The sequence below is a fragment of the Nannospalax galili genome, unplaced genomic scaffold, assembly GCF_000622305.1.
Source record: "Nannospalax galili isolate Female #2095 unplaced genomic scaffold, S.galili_v1.0 scaffold195, whole genome shotgun sequence".
NCBI classification, from domain to species: Eukaryota; Metazoa; Chordata; class Mammalia; order Rodentia; family Spalacidae; genus Nannospalax; species Nannospalax galili.
In genome coordinates this window covers 990,938-1,001,286 of record NW_008335885.1, presented here as the reverse complement: position 1 = coordinate 1,001,286, position 10,349 = coordinate 990,938, and the positions used below count along the sequence as shown (strand labels likewise).

Genomic DNA, 10,349 nt, shown 5'->3' with positions numbered 1-10,349 from the left:
TGGTATATACACTGGTGGACTTTCTAATGTTAAATGCAGAAACACTTTGTTAAAACAGTCACCTATTGCTGGGTACACTCTTCCCTTTAGGACATAGTCACATTCTCCCTATCCTTTTCCTCTATTTTGTTACTATGACAGTGATGAGATTTTCTTTCTGGCATTTTTCTCATTATCTTGCCCTGAAAGAGACAATCATTTCTCAGAGATTCTCCTTCGCCAAATATGAGTAAGCTCAAATAGACTGCTTCCCAATCAGAAACTTCCCTATGGCCAGAATTTTGCATCTTTGTTTCGACTTTATTGAGGAGTGACCACAGATATTGTGAGTTTATCAAATATAAAATTCTTCCACTTCCACACAAAGCAGACACCAGTAATTGAAGTTCTAATTGAATGCCATTTCCAATTTCTGAACCATCATAAGTACAAGGAAACTTCAGTCTATGACTGAACAAATGTGTGCTATACATCATCTCTGAAAAGTGTTTGTGTGACCCCCTTCTGAAACCATAAGCCCTGGCACTCTCCCCCAAATTGATGGTCCATGCACTTGTGCCTGATAAGCCATGAGTTCTCAAGGACGTGACCCTGTTTACAGAGATTTCTACTTCTCTTAGTGAAAAAGAAAGTGGGGTCTTCTGTACATTTCTCATTCTCTTTGTTGCTTTAGAATGAAAGAAGAAAAAAAGAAATGCTACATTCAAACTATACTCCCCACTCCAATATAGATAGATAGATGCACAGAGACAGACAGACAGACAGACAGATAGGTGATAGATACAGATGATAGAAGATAGATCGATAATAATAATAATGATGATGATAGATGATAGATTAGATGATAGATGATAGATAGATAGATGATAGATGATAGATAGATAGATAGATAGATAGATAGATAGATAGATGATAGATAGATGATAGAGACAGAGATATGAGGGAGGGAGAGAGAGAGAGAGAGAGAGAGAGAGAGAGAGAGAGAGAGAGATTGAGTTCTTCAACATGAAAATTTGTTTCACTTGTCCTCAGGACCAAGAAATTCCTGGTTCTTTCCCAAGTGGGCCAACCCCTTCCCATACTCCAACACTAGGCCCTCCTTTCAATACCATCTCTAAGCTATCCATTTACACATTTGCATTTCAAGACTGATGCTCATAGTAGAGTTTAGCTGTTATAATTCCCATTATATATAATATTTTAAAAACCGTAACTGAAATTAAAGCTTTCCCAAAGTAAGCACCTAATAATGCCTCTAAGAACGTAGCTCAGTGGGAGATCACTTAGCTAGAATACCAAGGCCCTGGGCTTGGCATCCAGAACCACAAATACAAGTAAACAACAACAAAGGTAATCCTAACACTGTCTTCTCTGAGCATCCTTCATTGCCACATGATAGGTTTCGGCCTCTCTCTTTTCTATGCTTCAACATTACACATCCTTGTTTCTGACTCCCTACTGTATATAATTTTGTTTCCCTTTCACCAAAATGTAAATTCTATGAAATAATGGCATTATTTTGATCATTTTTGTTTGATGTGCAAGTGAACACTGATCAGCGCTTGAAATGTGCCTTATAAAGATGTGCTAAAACATAAAACAAATACATGAATAAATGTCTGAAAACAAAATCCCCAAGAAATTGGAGGTTAAGAGGCAAATGAGAATAGCAAAAAGTGAAGTGCCAGAGAAAACGCCAAATAACAAAAGGCAGAGAGAAGACTTGTGAGAGAGTGCTCCTTGCAGACTATGTAACGAACATATATTTGAGTGCCCAGATCTGGAACTTGGGGATGAACTGGTAAAATGGCCAACGTATGCTGGGCATGACTTCCCATCAAAGCGTACTGACTGACCTGGTAGGCTCTGGTTTGCAGGGTCTTCTGTTGTCCATGGCTCTGCTCCTTGCTCCAGTTTGAAGATCAACTCAGGTTTAGAGATGCACTGTCCTATTAATAGAAGCAATGTAGGACTTAGAAAATTTTTGCTAACTCAGATTCTTTGAAGAAAGACAAAATGCAGTGAAAGGGCAGATGTGAACCTCTCATTAGAGAGTGAGAAACAGTCAAAAGTTGTGGCCTTCAATCTTACCCATAAGTAGCACTAAACCTTAAAAGTGTTCATATATTTACGGAGGCTGGAGAGATGGCTCAGCGGTTAAGAACACTGAACTGTTCTTGCAGAAGACCCAGTCTGAATCCCAGCACTCACATGACAGCTAACAAGTGTTCATATATTTACTAGAGTGAAAGTGCTCCTGAGACTTATTGGGAGTTCTACTCACCCAGGGACACCAGACTGCTATAGGTCTCCAGCATCACATTCCTGTACAGTGTCCTCTGAGTATCATCCAGATTCTGCCACTCTTCCCAGGTGAAGTTCACAGTGACATCCTCAAATGACACCAAATCCTGTAACGATACACATTTCTCAGTCAGTCACGCTGAGCTTATATACAGGAATCTAGAAGATCCAGCTTCCCTTGGGGGGATGGAAGGCGCTAGTATTTTCCATTATGATTAACCTTGCTTTTTATTCTATATGTTAGGAAAAACAAACATCATGGAGCTATCCTGATATTATGATTTATTAATTAATGCAGAATAATGTTGACCTTACAGATCAAAACCTTCAGTGCTGGTGTAAGGGAACCTAGGCCCTCCAGGCAACCAGGCCCTATGCAGATAGGGTTGCAAACAAAGCAAGAACATACCCAGCTCCCACTATGCCAACCAGGTTGGGGGCAGCCTGACTTGTCATTTTGTGTGGGTCATGCATTAACCACGCTCCATTCCCCTACTCAGAGAGTGACCCCTGCCAAAAGTCATATAGGCTTCATTCTCCAACCTCAGTCAAGTAGCATAAGTTGTATATTTACTAAGTCTGCTTCCTCATGATATAAGACTTCTCTCTGTCTCAGAAACCTTTAAAAGTATGCACTTTGTTTTTGTCCAACATGGCTGAAACTCTCCTTCAGAACCATCACCTACTGCCTGTTGCCTGAGTTAATAAATACCTTGCCTGGAGAACAATTCAATTCTACCTCTTGCTCCCTAGAACCTCTCCTCTCTTTCCTTAAAACCTAACGGTTGGTAGAAATTCTCATAATAAAATTTTGTCCCTTCAAAGAAATTTTAATCTGGTATGAAGAAAATGTAAGTATAAATAAATATGCACATTAAGTGGCTGGATGAACTTCAATGTAGACAAAGCAAGGAAGGAGAAAACAGTTCTATTTTATCATGAACTTGCCCTTCACTGAAAAACCAAATATGTTTGCTGTTCCATGTGTGAGTCACATCCTGTAATGACTAAGAGGCAACAGCAGCTGGACATAGTGGTGCAAGCCTTTAATCCCAGCACTTGGGAGGCAGAGGCAGGAGGATCTCTGTGAGTTCAAGGTCAACCTGTTCTACATGGCAAGTTCCAGGCCAGCTGGGGCTACGGAGAGACCCTGTCTCAAAAAGACCAAAGAAAAGAAAAGAAAAAGAAAAAGAGGCAACAGCAAAAGTTTTCTTTCAATCATATAAATAAAACATAGTACATTAATGATTCTATACATAATACCATGTAAAGGTGAATGAACCCGGATTGTGATGACAGGAAAACATACATAAAATTGAAGGAAGTTATTTCAGACTGAATGATTCTTATTTCTTATCTAGATAAATTCTAACAGTAACTTTTATGTGCCTATTGGTCTTCATTTTCTTACAAATTAAAAGTATGTACTCTGGCATTCCAATATTTCCTTGCTACATACAATTACTTGTGTTCATTCTGAGCAAAACCATGGAGAATACATGATGAGGTCCCATCAGAACAGGAAATGAATCAAACAGTCATTCTCTGGAAAAGCAGGAAAGGCTTATGGGAGAATCAGAGGGGAAGAAACGAGAGTGAGACTCAAGGACATGTTTCTGAATACAAAGAACAAGATGTGAAGATGCAATCTTAAAATGGAGAGTCACAAAGCAAAACCCAAGCCAGGCACACGCCTTTAATCCTAGCACTCAGGAGGCTGAGGCAGGTGGATCTCTATGAGTTCAAGGCCAGCCTGGTCTACATAGTGAGTTCCAGGACAGTGGGGGCTACAGGGAGACCCTGACTCAAAAAAACCTAAAAACAAAAACAAACAAAAAAAGCGCAAAACCCAGAACAGAATTTGGGACTAAATTGATCAGAATAGGACAAAAGAACTAATACTGCTGCTATTGAGCAAAATTGGGGAAAATGAAGATTATTTGGTGTCAGAGAAACAGACCTGAATATATATGCAGGACATCAAACTGTCAAGCGTATATACATAATCACATTGGTTGAGTTCAGTAGAGAGATGCAAGCTGTACACAAAACATTTCAAGCTTCTATGGTTCCCCCAATGAAAGAAATGGCTTAAAAAGAATATCTGAGATTCAAGAAGTCAAAAAAACAGAGGAATCTGAAGACAAAGATTTACTGACTACAGAAACCAAGAAGAAATGTTCTGAGTTTATCCCACAAAATGAGACAGTTCAACATTAAGAATAAGAGATCACCATGTCAAGTGAAATAAACCAGTCCCACAAAAACAAGTATCACAATTTTTTCACTCACATGTGGAAAAGACGGAGGGGAAAGGACGTGAAAGTAAAAGGAACTGCTGCAGAGGTGGGTGGAGATGTAAAAAAGGAGGAAGGGGGGATAAGAACAAGTAACAGAGGTGAATGTCATCTAAGTGCATTAAATGCACATATGGGAAAGTAATCCTGAAACCCCTTATTGTGCACAACTAACAATAATAAAAACAGACTACTAAAATGATCGCATTCATACTTCTATGGAGAAAAAATTTTTTGTCCACAAAGTACTGTAAAAATACAATCATGTTATTTTGTGTGTAGGAAGCTAATATCTGCATCCTGTCCATAGGTACGGAATGTCCTCCACAGGCCCATGTGTTAAAGGCTTGTTCCCAGTCCATGGTGCTGTGGAGAGGCAGTGGAATCTTCAAGAGGCTGGGTCTGCCAGGATGAGGTTCCTTATAAGAAATGCAGCCTGAGGTGGGGGTGTTTATCAGGACCAAGGCCCATTCCTGATACTTTCTTTCACTTCCAGGTTGAGAGAAGGGGAGGAGCTTCCACTGCCACAATGGCCCACCATGATGCACTGCATTTCTACGGTGCCAAAAGCAGGGGGATAGGTGACCAGGGATGAAAACAACATAAATTGTGAGCCAAAGTGAAACTTACCTCTATGTAAGCTGATGCTCAATTATTTTCCACAGTGATAGAAAAGTGACTAACCCAGGACATTATTATTCTGTCCTAAAATCAAATGAAGAGCTGAACAAGCAAAAGTCAGCACTGTTTCTTAGATCTGAAAGTGAGAACAAAGCACAGAGCAGCCGCCCTAACTAAGGCAGTCAGGTGAGTGTAGGGAGCCACACAGCAGGAGCAGTCACTAGGGAGGCACTGTGAAAACGGCTGCCACAGGAGGAAAACTGCAATGACAATTAATGAATTGGGGAAGCTCCGCGAAGCTCACTGTGGAGCATTCCCAGGTAAAAACCCCATGTGCTAACCAAAACAGACATGGAAAACAATAAACACAATAAAAAGTTTTTAAAAGATTAATTAGGTTAGAAGGGCCAGGTGTGGACACATGCCTCTAATACCAGCACTTGAGAAGCAGAGGCAGTCAGATCCATGGGAGCCTGGTCTACATGGTGAGTTCCAGGCCTGCTGAGGCTACAAGGAGATCCTGTCTACAAAGGGAAAAAAAAAAAAAAAGATTAATTAGGTTAGAAAATAGAATAATCAATAGATCTAAATAGGCAGTTTTCTAAAGACATTAAATAGATTCTATGGAAAAACAATATCACCTCTTATCTTAAAAACACAAATCAAAACTGTATTGATATATTACCTCACTCTAATCAGAAAAGCTACTAATAAAATGCAATGGTTTGAATGAGTGTCCCTCATAGGCTCCCAGTATTTGAACACTTGGTTCCCAGTTTGTGACACTGTTTAGGGAGGATCATGGAACCTTTAGAGAGTGTGGCCATGTTAGAGGAAGCCATCACCAGGGATGGGCTATGAGAGTATATAGCCAAGTCTGGATTTCTCTGCTTCCTGTGCCTGCATGAAAATGTGATCACTCAGCTCTCTGCTCTGGCTACTTCTGCCACCATGCCTCCTTCACCATTATAGATGCTAATCCTCTGGAACCACAAGCCAAATAAAACTCTTCCTTCTATAAGTTGCCTCAGTCATGGTGTTTTATCACTGCAACAGAAAAGTAACTAGTATACAAAAACACAAAGGATAACAAGTGCTGGTGCTGATGTGGCTAAAATGGAACTTGAACAGAGTGGGAATGTAAATTATTACTGCCATTCTAGATAGCATGGAGTTTCCTCAAACAATTATAAACAGAACTGATATCATCCAGCAATCCTATCACTGGGAGACCTAAAAGAAATAAAATCAATATGTCCTTCCTGCCCTTCCATGTTCATTGGAGTACTAATCCTAATAAGTGAAAAATGGAATCAACTGAAAGATCCACCAACTAATGAATAAATTATGCAGTAAAGCAAATATATGCTATTAGCCACAAACAAGATACAGATAAAACAAGACAACATTATGTTAATGAAGTAAGCCAGATTAAAAGTCATATGGAACCTATTACTGTAGCTTTTAAAACTATATACATATACAATATGAAAAAAGGTTTTTAAAAAAGGGTTTAAATGTACTTACCCTATAATAGGGATTCAATGGTCTTACCTGACACCACAGGTTAGCAAATAAAAAGCCTAATACCAGAAATGGACTCCCTCTTTTGGAGGGAGGTCCCAGATATCCTCAAACGATGCTAGGCATTGCCATTGCTCTTGGTTACCTGCCAGAACTTGACAGTAACAGCCTATTGCTGAAGACACTAGGTACATGAGTCATACAAAAAACAGGGAGAAATCAAGCTGGTAATGACCTCAAACCTTCACCTCTACTGCCTAGCTTTCATAGTGCTAGAAGGAGCTATGCATGCTACTGGTAGAGAAAAGTAATCGTCAACCTTACCTAGCTGTGAATTTTGGAAGCTACAATAACAACTGGCCTGGCAAGATATGCTCACTGATAGAATAGTGGCATGAATGTTGTGGCAGTAGCCAACCACCTTCTGATTAAATTTAAGGCCCATTTCTCAAGATGGAGCCCATAATTGGCAGGATTATCAGGGGCAAGAACCTGTGGCTAGACAGGTCTGGGCTGTAGAAGAGAGCCTACTATTATTATTCTGCTAAATGGGCATAATATCAAACTGACTCCTAATGACTTCCTGTTATACCCATAGATTAACGCATCTCTCAACTCTTACCAGAGATGCTTCTTCTTAAAGCAGATGACAATTAACACAGAGACCCACAACTGGTCAACATGCAGAAAATAAGAGAATGTGGAGTACTCTGTCCAAAATGGAACACCTATATCACACCCTCTCCTCCCAAGGCTCAGGGATCATTGCAGAAGGGGTAGAAAGATTGTAATAGCAAGAAAGGATGGATAAATGCAAGGAGACTGTTTTGTTTGGACACAACAGGGCAGTTTACACATATGAACCCCACAGTACTTGTGATAGCATGCATAAGACCTCCGCAAACCCAAGCCAGACAGCAGCCCAGCATGGATCTCCCTAACTGGAGATCTCTGAGCAACTGAGAGAGAGTCAGTTTTCTTTAAGGATATGACACCTGGTAGGTTGACCAGGCTATAGAATTTGGTGAATACAAATTGGGTTCAATAGGCCTTTAAAATTAGTAACAGAAGACATGAAGTAGGGGAGTAGTAGCGTGGGATGGAGGTAGAGTCGGGGGAGAGGATCTGAATATGATCAAAATACATTGTATGAAATTCTCAAAGAATCAGCAAAAATAGTTTTTAAAGGACAAGTGTCAGATCTCATTTCTATGCAGAATCTTAAAAAGTTCACCTCACAGGAGTTCAGAGTAGAATAGTGGCTGCTAGGGGCTAGAGAGGGGCAAAGGTGAGGGAGGGAAAGAGAAAGGTTGGTCAGAGGGTATTAAATTTCAATGGGTACATGAAATATATTGGTGTTCTACTGCACAGTAGGATGGTTACAGCTAATCATATGATAGATCTCTACACAGACAGACAGACACACACATATACACACACATACACACACACACACACACAAATTGTATTCAAAATAATGAGTTGAATGAAATAGCAACTATTTAGGGAGACATGTATGTTAACCCTGATAGTAACATTATAAAATAGATATGTATATCACAACATTACATGATATACCATAAATATAAATAATTTATAAAGAAATTTCAGAAAACTATTAAGCAATTACACCAAGATCACAGAATGTAAGCTAAAAATACAGAAGCCAGTTTGTCATTGCCAGATAACTAAAAAAAGTAGAAAGAAAAACTGCAATTTCTTTTTTTTAATATTTTTTTTAATTTTATGTGTATGAGTATATTGCCTGCATATAGGTAAGTGCACCCATGTCATGCAATGCCTGCAGAGGACAGAGAGGCCATCGGATCCCCTGGAACTGGAGTTAAGGACAGTTGTTAGCTGTCATGTGGGTTCTGGGATTCAAACTCAGGTCTCCTGCAAGAACAACCAGTGTTCTTAACTGCTGAGCCATCTCTCCAGCCCCAGAAAAACTGCAATTTCTAAGGATCCAAATTAGATCCTACATTAGTTTCTTTGATAGACTACCCTGACAGAGGGCAACTGAGGGAGGAAAGGGTTTACTCTGACTCACAGGTTTGGAGGGGACACAGCCCATCATGGCAGGGAAGGCACGGCAGCAGGAGTAGGAGGCTCACTGATCACATTTCATCCTCACACAGGAAGCAGAGAGAGAACAAGTGGGGTCAGTCAAGAACCCATGGATGGAGTACTCATGGGCCCCAGCAGTGAACCTGCTATTATTTTGCTAAATGGACAAAGTCTCAAACTGCCCTCTAAATTTGCATCCCTCTGCCCCAACGTTAATGCAGCCCTCAGACCTCCTCAAAAAAGTTTATTTGTTCAGTGAATGGTGGTTAAGACATAAACTCACAGCTGATTAAAGAGAATAAAGGACTGTGGAGTGCTCAACCACAAATGGGAATCTATTTCACACCCTACCCCAAGGCTCATGGACCATTGTGGAACACAGGGTGGAAAGATTGTAAAAGTTAGATGTCAAGGAGGGCTGGAGTAAAACTGTGTCTTCTGGACATGACAGGACTGCTGCACTAATGAACTCACAGCAGCTGTGGTTGAGAGCACAAGACCTGAACAAGATCAAGTCAGTCAACATTCTAGGATGGAGGGGGAAGGAGTTAGGAACCCCCATCCCTAAGTGAGAAGCTATGAAGAGTTGATGTCTTCTCGGGGGTGGTGAGAGTCAATTTTCTTTAAGAGTGTGATTCCTGGTAGGCAAACCATGCTCTAGTGAATGGCCCCACATCCAGAAGTATATGGATAGCACAAATTGGAGTTGATGGGTTATTAAATTAAAAAAAGAAGAGGTCAGGAAGTTGAGGGTAGGGACGTGGGTGTGGATCTGGTAGGAGTTAAAGGGAGGAGTTAGGGGTGAATATAATCAAAATATATTGTATGAAATTCTCAAAGAAAATTAAAATGTTATATTAAAAAAGAAGTAGGGCAGGTCTATAAAAATTCAACGTCCACCCCAATTCCATACTACCTCCAGCAAAGTTCTACCTCTTAAAGGTTCCACAGTCTTCCTAAACAGCACCACCAACCAACCAAATGTTCAGACATATGAGGGATATTTCAGATCACTAGACCTACAAAAGAGGAAGAAAAGGGGAGAGAGGGAGGGAGGGAGGGAGGGAGGCTATAATACTAACACATTATCATCCTGAAGACTAAAAGCCTTAGGTACAAATCTAACAAAACACATACAAAATCGAGTGGAGAAAAACTTCAAGACAGGAATGAAATTACCAAATGAAATAAATGGAGAGACATTCTATGTTCGTTAATATAACAGTTACTGCCAACGTCCATTCTATTTTATCAATAGATTCAATCTAAGTCAAAATTGCAATAGGTTATTTTATGGATACCAACAAGCTACTTTTGGGCCCTAAAAGCTGTAAGGAGGGCTGGAGAGATGGCTCAGCAGTGCTACAACTGCTCCTGTAGAAGACCCCAGGACACAAGCTTGGTTCCCAGCACCCACATTAGGTGGCTCACAACCACCTGTAACTCCAGCTCCAGGGGTACCCTACACCTGGCCTACATGGGCACTTGCGCTCACATGCACATACCCACACACACCATTTAGAATAGTAAATC

General features: G+C 40.3%; 1 protein-coding gene across 8 annotated transcripts in view; it reads right to left on the bottom strand.

Moving 5' to 3' along the window:
• LOC103732159 (zinc finger protein 717) overlaps positions 1-10,349 on the bottom strand; it is a 21,738-nt gene that overhangs the window by 2,645 nt on the left and 8,744 nt on the right. For 5 of the 8 annotated variants that reach the window (XM_029562310.1, XM_029562311.1, XM_029562309.1 and 2 more), the window contains 3 exons: positions 5,648-5,746; positions 2,285-2,411; positions 1,855-1,949 (listed from right to left, as the gene is read on the bottom strand). In XM_029562310.1, coding sequence (XP_029418170.1) covers positions 1,855-1,949; positions 2,285-2,411; positions 5,648-5,746 — 321 coding nt within the window. Of the gene's footprint in view, positions 1-1,854; positions 1,950-2,284; positions 2,412-5,231; positions 5,624-5,647; positions 5,747-10,349 lie in introns of those variants that run through there. The other 3 variants (XM_029562314.1, XM_017797519.2, XM_017797524.2) reach the window with 2 other exon arrangements.